Below are 18,508 nucleotides of genomic sequence, written 5' to 3' on the forward strand. Positions count from 1 at the left end.
GTGGATGAGGTGCTCATCCGACGGCCGGCCCACACAAGCGAGTCCGCATCCTGCACGGCTCGGCTCAGGTCGTTCTCCCTCAGCTCGGCTTGCGCGGCTTAGGATTAGATTGGGTAGGGCGTGATTAGAGGCGGACGATTAGAGCGAAACAGATTCGCTACATGGCAGGACGAGGAGTCCAGCAGAAGAGCACAGGCGTCGCCGGGCTTCTGGTGCCGTCGTCTCATCTGGTGCAGCCTTTGCCTGCCGTAGCGCACGACATGGCAGGACAATCTTCACATGAACACGATGTAATCGTTGGGGATCGTGGAGCCGATGGCAAGCAGAGAACGCAGGTACATTGCCTAGCTAATTGACTCATGCTTTTTCATCAGTACATGCATGCATGATCGTGAGTGATCGTCTTTCATGCCCTCATCGCAAATACTGATGTGTGGCTAATACGTACCGATGTGTGATCATATCGTGCATGATCATCTTGCACAGATCTCCGAGTTTATGACCATGGAAGAAGATGTTGCCGGCGCTATCGATGCCAACGCTAATGGTGATGACAACACACTCTGTCGCATAGTACCTGAAGAGATGGCAGATAAAGCACCAAATCAGGTAACGATAATTTAATAGCAAATTCGATGGAAAACAGAATATTTCATACTGTGGTAATATAACTCATTTATCGTACAACAGGCCAATGATAAAGTTGCACAAACTTTGATCTTGCCTCAAGTTGGAATGGCTTTTGATTGAGAGCAGAAAGCGTATGATATGTACAACACCTATGCCGGGAAGATTGGGTTCAGTATTAGAAAGAGCCAAGCAAAGCACCGAGTCGATGGAACTATATACCAGAAATATATAGTTTGTAGTAACCAAGGACAACGACAGACTAAGTCATCACTAGACACTACTAGGACGAGTTGTGATGCTCGTGTTCAGTTTAGTATTTGTCAAAAGGGAATTTGGACAGTGCAAAAAGTTGTACTTGAACACAACCATTGTCTTGTTAGTCCAAATAAGTCGCACAAGCTGAGGTCCCAACGGCGTGTTATAGAAGCAGATAGGCAGCTAATTGGCCAAATAAGGGAAGCCGGGATGAAACCAGCGCAAGTGTATGAGTTCATGAAGGAGTGGTATGGAGGAGCTGACAAAGTACCATTCTCAAAGATGGATTGCAATAATGAGATCGGTCGCGAATGCAAGAAGTACTTAGAATCCAATGACACACAAACACTGTTGGAATACTTGAAGAATAAGCAATTAAAGGATCCTGCATTTTTTTACGCCATCCAAATAGACAAGGAAGATGGTCGGATAGCTAATTTCTTTTGGGCAGATGGTCAATCTATCATGGATTACTCCTGTTTTGGTGATGCTGTGTCATTCGACACCACATTTGATACTAATAAGTTTGAAATGCCTTTTGCTCCACTCCTTGGAACCAACCATCACAAGCAGACGGTAATTTTTGGTGTTGCGTTGTTATTTAATCAAACTATTGAATCATTTGTTTGGCTCTTTGAAACTTTTCTAACAGCAATGTCAGGAAAGCATCCAAGCACAATTTTCACTGATCAAGACACGGCCATGGCAGCAGCAATTGCTTTAGTATTCCCAAACACAAGACATCGTCTTTGTTTGTGGCACATTTATCTAAATGGTGGTAAAAATCTTGGTCATGTCATTCATAAGCATCCTAACAAGTTTCTAACTGATTTTAAGAGATGTGTCTATGAGGAGAGATCGGAGTATCATTTCAACAAGATGTGGCATGAATTGTGGAGTGAATACAAGCTTGAGGATAACGTATGGATGTCAAATCTATATAGGTTGAAGAAAAAGTGGGCTATTGTCTTTCGTGACTCTTTTACAGCTGATATGACCTCGACTCAAAGGAGCGAAGGTATGAATAATGTCTTCAAGAAAAGATTTCGTAGGAAACTTGGTCTTTCTGAGCTCCTTGTAGAATGTGATAAGGTTGCTGCCAGTCTTCGTGAAAATGAGTTGGATGCAGATTTTAAGTCAAGAAACTCGAGCCCCGTTACTTGCATCCCAAATTTACCTATGTTGAAGACCGCAGCTGACTCATATACAAGGAAGATGTATTCAGAGTTTGAAGAGGAGTTTACAAAACAATTTTCATTATCATGTAAGTTGTTGCAAACTGAAGGGTCAATATTGACATTCATGGTTATGCCCATGGAATCAGATCAGGAAGCAACAGTTGTGTATAACACTGCGGATATGACCATTACATGTTCTTGCAGAAAGTACGAGTCCATTGGTATGTATGCACACTTTAAATCGCATTATAATTTTTTTATACAAACATCTGAAAAATGGCATCCACATCTTATAGGTATATTGTGCAAGCATGCCCTCAGAGTCTTCAATATGAATGAAGTTTTCACTATGCCATCTCAATATATACTCAACAGGTGGACAAAATATGCAAAAAAAAGGATTTAATATTGATAAACAAGGAAGTGAGAAGGAAACTTTGAAAACACATGCTGCACGTATCTCTCAAAAGGCAACATCCATCGCTTTGAAATGTTCAGTTTCGAAAGAACTTCTTGATGATTTGGAGAAAGCCATAAATAATTTGGACTTGGAGGCAGATAGTTCTCTAAGCAAGATGCAAGAAAAAACATGTGAGGTTCCTCTAAATTCAAATGACTGTGTTATGGACACATTAAATGGTGCAATATCAATTAGAGTTCCTCGAGTGGTCAAAGGCCCAAAGAGTAGACGATCAAAAGATGCAGTTGAAAAGAAGAAACGGAAGAAAACAAAAACTGCTAAGAATAAAGGTGCTGATCCTATCCATTCCGGCATGTTTATTCCCATTGTATGCTTGTATAATTAATTTTTTTATACTCTGATATTTTGTATGTTTGAACTATATAGGAGAAGATCTAAATAATGCATCAGAAGATGAAGATGAAGATGTTGGTGATGTGTGTGGGCAATCTTTGACCATGGCTGCAAATGATGTGTGTGGGCAATCCTCGACCATGGCTGCATATGATGTGTATGGGCAATCCTCGACAATGGCTGCATATGATGGGTTTGGGCAATCCTCGACCATGGATGCTCCTTTAATCCAAGGCGGATTTACAAGTCTTTTATTTGGAGTTCAGCAAGATTCAGCCATGGCTGCTAGAAAGTTACATTTCAATTAATAGCATTTGGCTCAACCTACAATGAGTAGGCTTTTTTTAATAGATTTTGGTGTATCCATGAACCTGTACTCTTTTACCATGTTGCACTATATTTTATTTTCATTTTGCATCGTGTTACACTAAACTATCATTGACGCTGTCAGTTCTATCCATAAATTTGATAGCTATGTATGAGATATGAATTATCTACATTGTTTCTGAAAGACCAGCTTCTAGACATCACATTCTAGATTTGAACTTCAGGATTTCAGATCACACAATATTTCATATTTTATTTTGAAAGGAATCAGATGAATAATCAAAATTTTCAAGGCATCAATCACATTGCAGATTTCAGAACATCCAACATGCCATATGTATTTCAAATAAAAGAAATACATTGTACAGATTACATAGCGATCTGAGTTTCCTTGCAATTTGACCAAAAATGCGGTCCAAACTTACAGCATATGGACTACAATCCTTGCATACTCCTAAGAGTATACAGACTACATTGTATGGATTAACAGCGAAGGCTACATTCATCAAACTACAATCCTTTTAGCACCATCCACTTCTGCCTGCTGTATTTACCATCCTTTTAGGCAATCAATTTTTCTCTTTTGTATTTTGCACAAGGTTACAATAGTTCTCAGGATAACTTGACATCTGGCAAAACTAGTTCTCAGGATACAAGGTGTTCTGAATCTTTACAAACTCCTAATAGTGTATATACTACATAGTAGGAATTACAAAGAAAGGCTACATTCATTATCTTGTCATTGATTGTTCTATGTCATTTCTTCAGCATCCTCTCATTCATGCTCTTCCAATCTTCAATTGCCATTCATGCCGCACCCCATATATCTCACCTGCAATTCTGCATTGGCCTCCTGCACAAAAGCGGAAGTTGCCAGCTGCCAAGTGTGCCAAGAACATGTATCTGATTTTTGCAACTGATTGTGATGTCATGTAGTGCATATAAAAGAAAAAAGAGGGAAACCAAATGTGGTTCAGTTCAGATTTGGCTCTGTCTTGTAGTGACAGAAAAAGAGAAGCCACCAGGTGGTTCAGTTCAGATTTGTCAGGAGGAAGCCAAAGCCTTATGTTTCTCTAGTTGTTTCAACTATTTTCAGTGGAAGTGTCACAGCTGAATATACAACATGCAACATATCTTACTCCTCCACTATGCAATTTATTCAGTGTGATACTCAAGTTTCAGATTTTCCTAGTCAATTTTGATGTGAGCCTACTACCCCACTTAGCAAAATGTCCAACAATTTTACTGATATGATGATTGGTCGGCCAGGCACCGAGCGAGTTGCCAAGACAGAATGTCTGTTTTGTTTATGCAAAACAAAATCCGATTGTCTCAAACTAGTACTAATTAACACTATCAAGCTGCAATGATATATGCTAGGCTTACTACCTAATCACATGAAAACCAAAACTGAGCAATCAAACCAGAATCTAGTGACCATGATTAATTACCGCAATGAAAACCAAAACCGAGCAATCAAACTATGAAACTCAATGCACGGGAGGGTGTCGCCTGGCCCTTCCACTGTCGCTGCCCTGCTCCAGGCATGGGAGGGCGCCGCCACTGCCCTGCTCCAGGCACGGGAGGGCGCCGCCACTGCCCTAGCTATCCGAGGGAGCCGCCGCCGCATTCCATCTCCATGCGCCCAACAGCGGATGAGAAAGGGGCGACGGGATAAGAAACAGGCGGAGGGGAACGATGACTGCATCTCGGACTAGATCGAGCCGATCGGAGCGAGCGCGAGCCGAGTTGTGGTGTGTTGAGATCGCTCTTGAGCCGAGCTGAGATTTAGGTGCGATGCGGACTCGCTTGTGTGGGCCGGCCGTCGGATGAGCGCCCCATCCACGCGTCATGCATCCGCGTCGGGGCTGCACGGACTGCTGTTTGCATCCGGTCTGCACCAGATTTTTTTCCGGACCGGCTGGCCTCGATCTGGAGGGCAAAGGTGCGCCGGCTGACTGCTTGCTGCTTGATATTTGCTTGTTGGATTTGGATGACTGGATCTATTTGCTGCGCTTGATGATGGCGTGCTGATGTTGTTGCTTGGACCTGAAGAGGGATGATGAATGACGAGGTAGAGGCTAGGCAGTAGGCTGTTGTTGCTCTCAGGCTGCTGCATCCATGACGATGGGCTTATGCTGCTGCTTGATGATTGACCCAAAATTGCTGCTCCTGCTTGATGCTCAGATCGACGAGGCCGCCCCTGGGAAGCAAGATTTTCCCTCCCAGGGGCAGCGTGGCTGAGAACGTAGATGGAGATTGGATCAAGCAACCCAGTGCTCTGATACCATGTTAACTTTAGTGGAAGAGAAGAAATGGGGATTGAACTTGTTGCATTGGATTTAGCTCATAGGAGCATATAAACTTAGTACAATGGGAAAAGACATAAATGCCCTTAACTAATATACATATACTCTTAACATTCTTGTCAGAGAAAATGGACTCACCAACAAGCCACAGTTGCGGAGACTAAGCACGGCCACGGAGCGCTAGTGGCCGACGAGCACCGGGACGCTCGTGGCAGCAGACCCGTTGATGACCGGCGCAAGCGCGACCACCCTCGCCGTCGCCGGTCCGTAACACGGACCATGCTACGGATTGGCTGCGGCGTACAGGGTGAGGCGTCCCGGTATTTTGACAACAGAGAGACGACGCCCGGATCGTCGGCGGCTGCAGCTCTTGCGGCGGCATGCAAAAGGAATAGATGGAGGCGGGGGTGTGGGGAAGGGAGGGGCGATGGGGAGAGGGGATATGCAGGCGAGGAGGAGCGATGAAGGCGGATCAGCAGCGCTTGCGGCTGCAGGGGGGAGCGACTACGAGATTCGATTGTGGACGATGGGAGGAGGAGCGACTGACGGACAGGCGAGTCAGTGGACGACTGGAGGAAGTCGAGGTCAGAGGCAGAGTCGATGACGGCGGCGTGGAAAAAGAGGAGGATGTCGTGGTCGGCGGCGTCGGGAGGGCAGCGCAGGTGAGGTGAGGCCAGCGGCGCGGAGGCGTGGCTCAGGTCAGGCAGGCGTGGAAAAAAACAACTTCCATTACGAATTGGACATAGCTTATGTCTAAAAGTTGGCTTTTTCTTAACATAGGGAGTATGGCCATGTATCTATGCTACTCTTAAAGGATGTGTTCTTCTAAAGAGGTTGGAAACCCTTGCACCTCTAGTATGCAAACGGGAGCCACAAATTAGCTTATGCTTAATTAAGTATTACCTTAAAAAAACTTATAAAATGAATTGATATTGATGTGACCATGGCTACCACGGATGCAACCATTGCTCACATCATGGATGAACAAGAAGATATCGAGATCACATCGTCCAAGTGCTGGAATCCGATTCGGCCACCTGCTACACTGCTGACTTCAAACGGCCGCCGAATCTGCATACGACCTCCGTTTTCGGCCCGTGAGTACTTGATGGAAAGCTCTCAGAGCCCTCTTTCCAACGGATCCAGCCTCATCTCCGAATTCCATCTCGTGTGGCCGAAATCACAGGCACAAGGTGCTGCGTCACCTATAATGGGCCAATGGGCTTGTAACTTCGTTTGGGACCCCGGCCCAAGTGGGACCCAAGTGGGGTGCGCCCCAACCAGGTGGAGCACGACCCTAGAGTGCCCTTGGTCGTCCTCCCACCCCTATATATAGCTAGGTACCCCTTCAGGGTTTCTGGGGGTTTTGATTAATTGTAAGTTTAGCCATTGCTACTTCGCTTGCAGCGTGCGTGTCGGCTAGACCGTCCGTCTGCTTGTTCGGAACCCCACTTTATCGTGTATCAATTTATCTTTGTGCGTCTTGTCTATCTAGCAATTCAGTTGCTTTCTATCTTGTTCTTGCTTGTTCTCGATTGCTTACAGGAATAGGGTTGATCTGCACCGGCAAGATCAACAACCCACGGAGAGGTGTATCGATCGCTAAGGCGCAACGCAACGTCTTGTACGGTTGTAGTCGGGTCGTCAACGTCTTTTCCACAAATCGTAGTTATCATCAACTCACCGAAAGATCGGGCCAAACAACTGCCTTGAGTGTCGAGAGGAACTCACGGTTCATCAGGTGGTATCAGAGCTTTCGTTGCTCGGTGAGTTTTTATCTTCCTATAACCAGAAAATAGCCATACAAAAAAATTCGTATCATTTACCTAGCCATATTGTGCCATTGCATTGTTCTTTTCAGTTTTTGCTTTGTTGAATTTTATGTTGCATCGTCACGTCGTGTTGCTGGTCTTAGCGTCTAGTTCGTTTAGAGTTTCGAGTTCTGGTCACGTTTTGTACCACAGTCGTCGCTGCCACCGTGTCTCTGTTGTTGTCGGGACCTACGAAAACGGAATCGGCTCGCTGCCACGATTCTATTTTTGTAGTTTTCAGAAGTTTCTGTCGGTTAGTTTTGGAGTTCTTGAGTTGCATCTAGAGTTTGCCAATCCTTGTGTGTGTTTGTTTTGGCCGTGCCTGTGTCGTGCACGAGAGGAGGAAGGTGAATTACCATATCTGATTTTGGAAGTAGTCAAGTTTGTTTTGGAAAGATATAGTAGATTGGATTGGTTAAAAATCAGTTTCCTTTTTATCCCATACACCAAATTCGGCTGCCATCCACTCCACCTCTTGGCCGAGTCCCACTCGCCCCTTTGGCCGAGTCCGACTCCCTCCCTCTCTTTCACGGTTCCGAGTTGTGTCAAACACCTTGGCGAATTTTTGTTTGGTGTCAGTTTCGAGATCTGTTTGGAAAAACGGAACCGGCATAAATTCAACATTCCATTTTTGTATAATTTTAATTTGGGTTTAGACTTTTACATTTGAGTCCCTGTAAATTTTATATTTACGTTTGAGTCCCTGTAACCTTACATTAAGGTCCTTGAGTCAGTTTTTGTTAAAAAAATCAAGAAAAAAGTGAGAAAAAAAAGGCAGAAAGGTGAAAAAAAAAGAAAAGAAAAGAAAAAGCCGCACCAAAAAAAACAGAAAAGAAAAGGAAAGAAAAAAAAAGAAAAGAAGAAAGAAGAAAGAAAGAAAAGAGAAAATACTGTTATGTTTGAGCTGAACTTCATATATCAGAGTTGTGCATGAGTTGTTCCTAGTGCTATCTTGTGGTATCGTTTGTGTCTAGGCTTGCGTCTCTAGTACGTTCTAGCCTAGGACCAGTACGGTACTTGACTTTGAACAATTACTCAACTTTGCATTCTCTGATTTGAGCATTTGCTATTCCTTTGCAACATATTTAAGCCTACCCAGAGCTCCACAGATTTGATTGCAGCCGTACAGCAAGTGTTTGCCAAGGCATCGATACATCCAACCTCCATTGGGGTGCTTGGTTGAGTCGGTGTATGTCACCATTCCGCTTGCATTGGTAAGAACTTGTAAGAGCTCGATGTAAAGCTAGAGTGTGTGTGATTTGTGAGCTTCCACTACCTAGTAGTTGATAGGAACGTATATATTCTTGTATATGTTTCTTGTTTGCTACTAACTATGGCAGGGTTACACAAAGAGTTTGGAGCTGTTCGTGCTCAATGTGGACATTTTCACTTGCGACAACACATGGCAAGTGACCAGCATGACGCAAATAAGGTACATGATCATAATCTTGCAAGAGTGGAGTCTGTTTTGCCATCTTTTGATGGGAAGTACGATTCCGCTGCATACATTAATTGGGAGCTAGCAGTAGAAAAACAATTTGATGAGTATGATTTCTCTAATGCTCAAATGATTAAGGCTGCTAGTAATAAGTGTACCGGTTCTGCATCTTTTTGGTGGCATACTGTGGGAAATAAGCTTGAAACTTGGGATGAATGCAAAATACTAATGAGAAAAAGATTTGTGTTTTCATACTATAGACGTGCTCTCCTTGAGAAATTTGAACATCTAAAACAAGGTGACAAAACTATTAGGGAGTACTTTCATGATTTTAAAATTTGTATCACTTATAGTGGTTTACAAGAATCTAATGAGAACACAATGACTAGATTTTTCAGAGGGCTTAATTCTAATATTCAGGCTGGGCTTGTTAATGTGACATATAATCATATAGGCCAATTGTTTATGCTTGCTTGCAATGTTGAGCGCAAAATTTTAGAGAAACCAACGGAGCAACAAGCTATGCGTGTGCCTCCTATCGCTGATGTTTTGCAGGAAGTTCAGAACAATCCCCAAAATGAGAAGAACGATATGTTTGAGATGTCACTTCCATCACTCGCGAATGAGGAGAAGGCTGATGCATCTGCATTATCTGAAGAGGGCATAAAAGGTAAATTAAATGGTGCAGAAATTACTCAAGGTGAGTATGCTTCTGATGAATTACATTTTTCCACTTTCCATGCTGACCTAGAGCAAACTTTAGTGGAACCTACTTCTGAATTGCCTTTGTCACAGGTTGGTTTGCATTCTGTTCCTTGTGATAAAGAAGAGTTGTGCGATAGTACTTCACTTATATCCATGCCACAACTAGTGAATGAACATGCTATTCCTACTGTTAATTCATACTGCGCTGATTTTAAGCATGTTGCTCACATTGCTAATGAAGTAGAGGAGCGTGAATTGAGATCTTCTTTAAATACTTTGGGCTATGTTCAGTTTGATGATTTTTGTGAGCTCGATAATTTGAAGGAGAAATTATTTGCTAAGTCTGATTTGCCATATCCAACCAATGTTATATTTCACATCTTTGGCGAATATAATGATCTTGGAATATATTTTGTGCATAGAGTTTACATCTGTTCAGATTTAGAACTTCCTGTACATGTGGATAAAACAAACAAGCTAGAGAGAAATGTTATTGCTAACCAAATTGTCTCGAGTTTGCCTTGTTTTGATTGGAAGAAACAGGTTGTTGTAAATGGACTACGCAAAGAGCACCATATGGAAAAACCGAGGACGGTTTTCCGTGAAGAAGGGGAGGATGATGTGACCATGGCTACCACGGATGCAACCATTGCTCACATCATGGATGAACAAGAAGATATCGAGATCACATCGTCCAAGTGCTGGAATCCGATTCGGCCACCTGCTACACTGCTGACTTCAAACGGCCGCCGAATCTGCATACGACCTCCATTTTCGGCCCGTGAGTACTTGATGGAAAGCTCTCAGAGCCCTCTTTCCAACGGATCCAGCCTCATCTCCGAATTCCATCTCGTGTGGCCGGAATCACAGGCACAAGGTGTTGCGTCACCTATAATGGGCCTATGGGCTTGTAACTTCGTTTAGGACCCCGGCCCAAGTGGGACCCAAGTGGGGTGCGCCCCAACCAGGTGGAGCACGACCCTAGAGTGTCCTTGGTCGTCCTCCCACCCCTATATATAGCTAGGTACCCCTTCAGGATTTCTGGGGGTTTTGATTAATTGTAAGTTTAGCCATTGCTACTTCGCTTGCAGCGCGCGTGTCGGCTAGACCATCCGTCTACTTGTTCGGAACCCCACTTTATCGTGTATCAATTTATCTTTGTGCGTCTTGTCTATCTAGCAATTCAGTTGCTTTCTATCTTGTTCTTGCTTGTTCTCGATTGCTTGCAGGAATAGGGTTGATCTGCACCGGCAAGATCAACAACCCACGGAGAGGTGTATCGATCGCTAAGGCGCAACGCAACGTCTTGTACGGTTGTAGTCGGGTCGTCAACGTCTTTTCCACAAATCATAGTTATCATCAACTCACCGAAAGATCGGGCCAAACAACTGCCTTGAGTGTCGAAAGGAACTCACGGTTCATCAGATATAATCTTTTAAAAAACTTTCCCATAGAAATTTATTGTGAAAAATACACCAATAGCAGTTTGGGAAGCATACGTGAAAAAAAAATGAGAATTTACAAGTTGGGAAAGGGGGAGAAAAGAACATACCTGACCATGGAATTAGTCGACTCTTCAACTATATGTGCAATTTGATTAGTATCCCTCAACTATAATGTTATATCCTGACCCAATTATTAAAACCGATGAAAAATGGCTTACTTGGTGGTTTTCTCTGATGTGGCTTGTTTAGTTAGTATGTGGGGCCCGTACGTTAGCATCTTGCACTATTACTTCTCTATTCCTTTCTCCCCTCTCCTTTCCAACTCACGGGCACACAGCAACGATTGTCGATTGCGTCTCTTCTTGTTGGGACCCTCAGAGAAGGAGGCAATGATCGGTGTCGGAGTCCACAGGGGAGGAGAGCTATTCAACCGGGGCAGGGCAGGTCGTGAAATTTTTTCATTTTAATTTTTTTTTAATATTTAAAAAATATTATACCAGCGAAAACATTTACAAAAAATCACATGCGGTGAAAAATCCATTTCACCCCCTTGCCGCCCTTACAGAGGGTGGTCAAGGGCCTCAGCACAAAATGCGCACATGGCGCCGTGCCCTCCACTTAGGCGGCAGGATTTATTTCTGTAAATATTTTTGCGGGTATAATATTTCTGTAAATATTAAAAAAAAATTAAAATGAAAAAAAAATCGGCAGGTCGCTGCGATCGGCCACAGAGGGAGGCGGCGAGTCATCAAGCTGGGCCGGGCCCCGTCCCCTGTTGGGATCGAGGAGATGCGACGACCTCAGCGGCGGCCCAAGATAGAGGAGTTAATAACATATGGGCCACCAGCCCAGCCCAACCCATCCAGCGTGAATTGGCTGGCTTCGCTTCTCTCTGACTTGTTGCTCCCTTCCCGAACTTCGCCATTCTCGATCTCCATCTCCTCCTCACTCTGCTCGACGCCGGCGCCCAGCACCAGCAGCCTCCGCTCTCCATCTCCGCCGCCGCCGCCCTCCTCCCGCCGCCGGTGAGCACCCGCACGCACATCCTCTCACCTCTCTCTCTCTCTCTCTCTCTCTCTCTCTAGACCTACAACTTGGTTTCTTTGACTTAGCCTTAGCTTCTCTTCTAGATCTGGAACTTTCTCTCTCTTTGCCACACGCATCAGTTCTTTTGTTTCCACAGAAAAGGGAAAGGGAAAATTTTTGGGGGCTCAGCTCAGCCACCGCTGGATCGCGGCGCCTTGGCTTAATTCTTGTGAGGGATATTTTTGCCTTTGTATCCCTCTCCGTGTTCATGTTTTTTTTTCTTACTATACAGTTAACAACTCGGGGGATTTAGATGCATAATTTTTTTTTTATTATATGGTTTTTGGTGTACTAGTGGATGAGCTTGTGGAGGTTGGAGCCTTGAAAGGCGATGATTTGGGATTGGAGATGATGGGTTTTAGCAGCTAGATAGTTTGGTTAGCTTTGACTCGATAATCTCTGCTGCATTGTCCGGTAATTGCGATTGTATTCCACCCAGGTTCAGGTTCAGGTTCCGAATTACACAACATCTGGTAGGTGGAATGGATATGCTGAAGGACCTACGGTTTGGATGGTCAAGTATATATAGAGTTAGCAATGCCATTTCGGGAAAAAGAATCTAGGTTTTTTTGTCACTCAATTTATGGCCTCGCGTGCCAATTTGAGGCAATGTCATTTTGGGAAAAATCTAGGATTTTTTTCACCCAATCTAGGAAAAAAAATCTAGCAATGTCAATTTGAGGCACATCGTGGGACATGTTACTTGATGCCACGCTGATCTAGGCCCACGCATCAGTGAGACATCAAGTGGGGAATCCTGAATTGTCAATCTTTGGAGTGGTAAATCCTACAGTTCCCCTAGTATCTCTTAACCAGTAATAATGCAACTGCGATGAACATACCATGTCCATGCTTCATCCAGAAAGAGCTGCAGTTTGGCACTCTTTTGACACGCACATTGTATATGGCCAAACAATCCCATAAAAGGAAACATGTACATAGCAGTAAGTTGATGCCACCCAGGATGGGCGTATGATCACATCAGCCTGCGCGTAAAGGAGCTGTATGGTGCCTCGGTGTCTCCTCCCGAGACGTGCCACAACACCGACCTGTCACTCTGCAGTCTGTGCCAGGCTGCCAGCAATGTTGTATGCACACCATTTTCCTTCCTCTCTGACCTTGAGAAAGGAAATCGGTGGAAGAATTAAAGCAGCAGCAGCAGCAGCAGCCATGAGGAGATATCAATAAATAACAAGGGAAGAAAACTTCCATAAATACACATCTACCTGTCCCATTTAATTCAATTTGGAATTCATCCATATTGCTGGTGAGATAGTGTTGTGCAGCATCACCGGTATTAGATCATGCTGTCTTGCTTCGTTTTCTCTGGTGATGTGTCCTTTTTTCTTTTTCCTGATTTTTGCTATTCATTTGGCATGTTGTGTGCATTTTAGGTATGTTCAACACTAATTGGTTGATGCTAAGGGTGTTATGAACTTACGGATCGTGAATTACATATCTGGGTAGATTGTTTGTGTGATTGCAACTATGCAGTTGTTAGGTGTAGGTCAGTGTTTAGGGGCCTAAGGTTGATGCACCTGTGGCTAAGCGTTAGGCTTGGAATTAGGATTGTGTGCTCATGGTAGGTTAAATGAATTGAAACAGATTCTTAGTTGCTTTTCTGTAGTCTGGACAATCATGTCCAACTTGGTGAGAAGTGTGTTATGGCATTATTTCTTTCACTTGCATCTTTTGAGGGGCCTCTAATTATTATGCATCTTCCACCGCCTCATTTTCATGTGGTACTTTTTGATTTTTGGTTAGTGATGGTCTGCCTGATGTGATGTAGAACTAGAAAGCAGTAGTTCAAGTAAGGATTAGTACAGCCCAGAAGTTGCATTATTGCAGCTAATTAACATGCTGTTATCTTTTGCATTGTTATTCTTGTTTCTGGATTGGCCATCCAAATATGACCAGAAAGTAAAGTCAATTAGGTGGATGACATTGACAACTGAAAACACACAGGGGCCAAAGAAGGGAAGACAACAACTTGGCCCTGAACTAGATCTGAACACAAGTAGAATTCAGGGGTGTTGTATACTTTCTTGTGTACTCGTTCCCATTCCAACCTAACCACAGATACTACTCGCGTTGCATACGTGAAGCCTCCTGCGTTTACCTGTACCAACTTGCCAATGGTATCTGAAGTATATGAACTATGAACTGAACCAATTATTGGTCTGCCTCTGGGCCACCATTCTTGAAGATAAGATTAGGCTGCACTGTCATGTGGTATTTTTCTCCAATATTACCAAAAGTAATTCACTTGTAAATGCTTCATCCAAATCCAAGCAGATATATTTCTGTTCTATGTTTTGGTGAGGTGAGCCACCACTAGATCAGCATCTTCGCTTACGTGGTGACCAATATTATCTTTTTATGCCTTCTTTTATTGTTCCTTTTCCCCTGATCTATGCTATCTGTGCGAGATCAGTATGATTTGTGTATTAGCAGTGTTCAATTTTGAAAATAATTGTTAAGCCCGTAATATTGGGTGGATTATTGCTCTAATCTGGCAATTGATTTAGTGATTAGATGGCACTGTTGTTTGCTTGGGGATCTCTTCAATTGTAGCTTGGTATTTGAAATGGATCAGGGATTCAGTCCAAATGGATCAGCGACTCAGTCCAAAGGGCCTAGGCTTTGGATGGTGATGTCTACAGACTACACAAACATTTCCTCCTTTCAGGGTTCATATAACAGTTTGCTTTGGGCTTTGATGCACTATTGCACTCTTAACTTAATTGTAACACTTAGGCCAATATGACAGTGGCATAGAACAAAGCAATTTGGGTGCTTCCTTGGTATCTTCAAAACTGGAATTTCTTGAAACTTAATTTTGTATCCATCCTCAGTTGTGTGTTCATTAATTTGGATGGGGGATACACGTTCAATAAACCAAAAATTTGATGCAAGTAAAAATATGCATGGTACCCTTACTTTGTCTGCAGATGAGCTCACTAATGGTTTGTGCCTTTGATAACTACCTTGTGTTTATCACCACCTAATTTTAGCTAGTAGTTACTCTTAGCATTTTACCATCTGGTACTCCTTGAGTATCAACACTTTCTGTGCACTCAATTCTGTCAACTCTCTGAAGTAAAAATGTTGGTAATGCTCATGCAACTGTATTGTCTATTGACTGCACTCTTGTAGCTATTTTTCAGGATCAAGAAATGGAGGCCACTGGTGCTGAAGCTACATTGTCACAGGTTACAGCAGTTGATGGAGAAGATAACCTTTTCCAAGATAAGGAAAGTAGGGCTACTGCCAAGGAGCGTGGGGAGGCAGCTGTTTTTGGTTTGGAAAACATTGTTACTGCAAATGGAGCCACAAGTGCTGCTGATCTTGCACCCCCAAAAGATGTTGTGGATGAGTGGCCTGAACCTAAGCAAACTCACACGTTCTTCTTTGTTAGAATCTGTTCATATGAGGATCCTAGCCTGAAGGCAAAACTTGAACAAGCTGACAAGGAGTGCCAGAAGAAGATTCAAGCTCGGTCCCATATTTTTGAGGCTTTGAGGACCAAGAGGGTATGCTTTCTGAGTCCTTACGTCACAGAATAAAATAAACCTTTTTGCCATTCTTAATTCTAACTAGGAGTGCCATACAATTGAATATCTAGTTTAAACTTGTTGATTTTATTGTCCAGTGTTGAGAAGATATTTCTCATAATAGCTGATAAAATTGCTAGGGGAAACTGAAAAACAAATTTCCTTTGAGAATGGGTATCTAAATTAGGTAACTTCATTCTTTTTCTGCAGAGTGAACGATCCAATATTATATCAGAGCTGAAGCCATTGGCTGCAGAGAATAAACAATATAATGAAGTTGTGAGTGGAAAATTGAAGGAAATAGAACCTCTTCAAAAGAGTTTAGGAAAGTTTCGTAGTGAAAATAATGCTATGCGCGCACAAGGCGCAGGTTTATGCTCATCAATTGAAGAGCTTGATCAGTTGGTAAGCTTAAAAGTTGGAATGCCTCATTCTACAACTTTTGCAGTATTTGACTTCGTCTGTCTCATTTTCTGCTTTACTACCCTGTAGATCAAGAGCTTGAATGACCGAATTTCTCATGAAAGCATATCCTTAGATGAGGAAAAGAGGTTGGTCAAAGAAATAAAACAACTTAATGGAACCAGGTCAAAGGTTATTGAGAATGCTGCTAAGAGAGCTAAAATGCAAGATACAGTTGTTGAGAGAGGCACAATACATGATCAGGTCAAAGTAAGTATGTCCAAATATAACCTTGTGTTTATAGCTTCATGTTCTACTGGAAACTGAAAGCTCAGTAATGGTTCCATTTGATTTTAACTATTGTGTCAGCAAATTGGGGTGGGCATTGATGAAGTTAAAAGGGATAGGCAAGCTGTAAGAGACAAGATTAAGGTTCTTGAAGATCAAATCCACGCTGTTGATGGTGAGATTGCTGCACTTCAAGATGACCTCACTGCAGCTACTGCTAGAAAAGATAAAGCATTTGAAGCTCTAAATGAATTGAGAAAAACACGTGATCTTAATGTAAGTAACTGACATCTCTATTGTGTGGACTGTTATCTACAATTCATTTTTTTTCTCCATGCAGTGGGAACACATCTGTGCTAAATTGCATGTGTCCATAATAAATTTCTCAAAATATGCATCACGTGTATATCAGACTATCGTTGAACTGTAATGTAAAACCAATTTTTTGTTTGACAGGGTTATATAATCTGATTCTAGCAATTAGTTGGTGTAAATATGACTGTTCTTGAACATTGTTCAGGATATAGCTTTTGCTAGTTGATCCGCTTAATTCTTGCTGAAAAAACATAAGAGTCATATTTTAACTGCTTTTAACTTTATTTTATCTTCTGTGTCTATATTTGTAAATTATTTGCTATTATTTTAATTACAAGAGCATGGGACTTTTGTTGATAGTATCTGCTGAATTTTTCTGATTCAGAATACATCCTTCCATCAATACCGCACAATCTCAAACAGTGTTAGAGACCTTTCAGCGAGGGGTGAAGTAGAAGCGGTGCAGCAGCTCTGCCAGAATGAGGTTTGCCTGCAATATAACTTACTCTTGTTTCCTTTTGAATCTTGGCCTGTTCCCGACCTTCCATGGCAAAATGATTGTTTCTCTTACATAGGTTGAGAAGTTCATGGCACAATGGTGCAGCAGCAAGTCCTTTAGAGAGGATTATGAGAAGAGGATACTCGTTTCCCTCAACAGCCGACAGCTGAGTCGAGATGGACGAATGAGGAATCCTGATGAGAAGCCTATCGTTCTCGAAACACAAGTGGCACCACCTGCTGAACAGGAGCCTGCTCCACTGAAAAAGCCGGCGAAGCAGGCGAAGGAGGCTCCTGCTCCACGTGCAGATGTTACTCCAAAGGATGAGATTCGTGCCAAAGCACCTGCCAAAGCTGCAAAGGCAAAACAACCTCTTGATATTGATGATATTCCAGATGTCCATGATGATGAGCCCCCAAAGGAGAAGACAAAACCTAAAGTAGATGAAGCAAAATTGAAAGAGATGAAGAGACAGGAAGAGATAGAAAAGAACAAGCTGGCACTGGAAAGGAAGAAGAAGCAGGCTGAGAAACAAGCAATGAAAGCGGCCGCTCGAGCAGAAAAAGAAGCTGAGAAGAAGCTTAAGGTAGATACGTTATATGCTTATCTGTGACTATTTTCCTCTGTCTCTATATGCAATCTTAGCCTCATCTCTGTTACAGTTCTATATTGTCAGTCATTCATGCAATTAACTGTTTCAGGAGAAGGAGAAGAAGGCCCGGAAGAGGAGTGCAACAGCTGGAGGTGCCGAGTCCGAGGAGGCAGCTGAATCCGATGCCAAGTCTGATGAAGCCGAAGCCCAGGAGGAAGAGCCAGCAGCTCCTGTCACAATTAAAAAGAATGCCCGGCACAGAAGTACGGTGACGAAAACGAAGACCCCTCTTCCGAAGGCGGTCCTGAAGAGGAAGAAATCTCAGGCTTTCTGGTCATGGGGTGCACCCATGGCAGCATTGGCAGCTGCGCTCGTGGCCCTTCTTGGAGCCCTGGTCTACTACCAGTACTACTACCTTCCAGCTAGCACCAGCAACTGATGAACATGTCACAAGTGCTCTGGCTGTGATACAAGTGCCTGCCTGATCAATTTTTTGCATTTGACTAGAGGCATATGATCTCTGAATGAGGATCCCCTACATGGTTCCTGTTCTTGTAGTTCCTTTACTAAGTGAATTCTAGAGAAGGATTATACCGTTATAATTTTGGCTGGAGAATGGTTTTCGCTCTACTATACTGTATGTTGGGTATCTGTTGTAGATGGATGGACGGCTTGCCGTATGAAATAAACAAATAATGCTTGTGTTGATACATATGTATGTTTCGGCTGATGAATTCATAGCTCGCTTTGATTGGATTCTGCCGCGGCGAGTTGCACATGTCACATGAAATTATGAGAAACCTCCCTTTTCTTTACTAGAAGATAGCCTATTTAATGGTCTACTATGGTTGGTTCATAAT

General features: G+C 43.0%; 2 protein-coding genes and 1 long non-coding RNA gene across 5 annotated transcripts; 2 read left to right on the forward strand and 1 right to left on the reverse strand.

Annotated features, from left to right (window-relative positions):
• The first annotated feature begins 18 nt into the window (after positions 1-18).
• Positions 19-3,374, forward strand: LOC4345472 (uncharacterized). 2 transcript variants are annotated; one of them, XM_066303281.1, is made up of 6 exons: positions 19-335; positions 487-609; positions 691-1,461; positions 1,538-2,284; positions 2,360-2,813; positions 2,911-3,374. In XM_066303281.1, the coding sequence occupies exons 1-3, from the start codon at positions 162-164 to the stop codon at positions 748-750; spliced, it is 357 nt and encodes a 118-aa protein (XP_066159378.1). In that variant the 5' UTR covers positions 19-161; the 3' UTR covers positions 751-1,461; positions 1,538-2,284; positions 2,360-2,813; positions 2,911-3,374. The 2 variants fall into 2 exon arrangements, with proteins under 2 accessions (XP_066159378.1, XP_015649995.2); XM_015794509.3 differs by having other exon boundaries at positions 691-2,284.
• Positions 3,375-3,516: 142 nt separating this feature from the next.
• LOC107282059 (uncharacterized) lies at positions 3,517-4,891 on the reverse strand. Its single transcript, XR_001548255.3, has 2 exons — positions 4,656-4,891; positions 3,517-4,057 (listed from the first exon to the last, which is right to left on the reverse strand). It is a non-coding gene; the product is annotated as an uncharacterized lncRNA (long non-coding RNA).
• Positions 4,892-11,787: 6,896 nt separating this feature from the next.
• LOC4345473 (proton pump-interactor BIP131-like) lies at positions 11,788-18,463 on the forward strand. 2 transcript variants are annotated; one of them, NM_001403572.1, is made up of 8 exons: positions 11,788-11,937; positions 15,155-15,531; positions 15,763-15,957; positions 16,045-16,224; positions 16,324-16,518; positions 16,943-17,041; positions 17,133-17,642; positions 17,758-18,407. In NM_001403572.1, exons 2-8 carry the CDS (start codon positions 15,175-15,177, stop codon positions 18,085-18,087), a joined length of 1,866 nt encoding a protein of 621 aa, NP_001390501.1. In that variant the 5' UTR covers positions 11,788-11,937; positions 15,155-15,174; the 3' UTR covers positions 18,088-18,407. The 2 variants fall into 2 exon arrangements, with proteins under 2 accessions (NP_001390501.1, NP_001390500.1); NM_001403571.1 differs by having other exon boundaries at positions 11,879-11,937; positions 15,166-15,531; positions 17,758-18,463.
• Positions 18,464-18,508: the final 45 nt, after the last annotated feature.

This window comes from Oryza sativa, chromosome 8 (assembly GCF_034140825.1).
Source record: "Oryza sativa Japonica Group chromosome 8, ASM3414082v1".
In the NCBI taxonomy this organism is placed as follows: domain Eukaryota; kingdom Viridiplantae; phylum Streptophyta; class Magnoliopsida; order Poales; family Poaceae; genus Oryza; species Oryza sativa.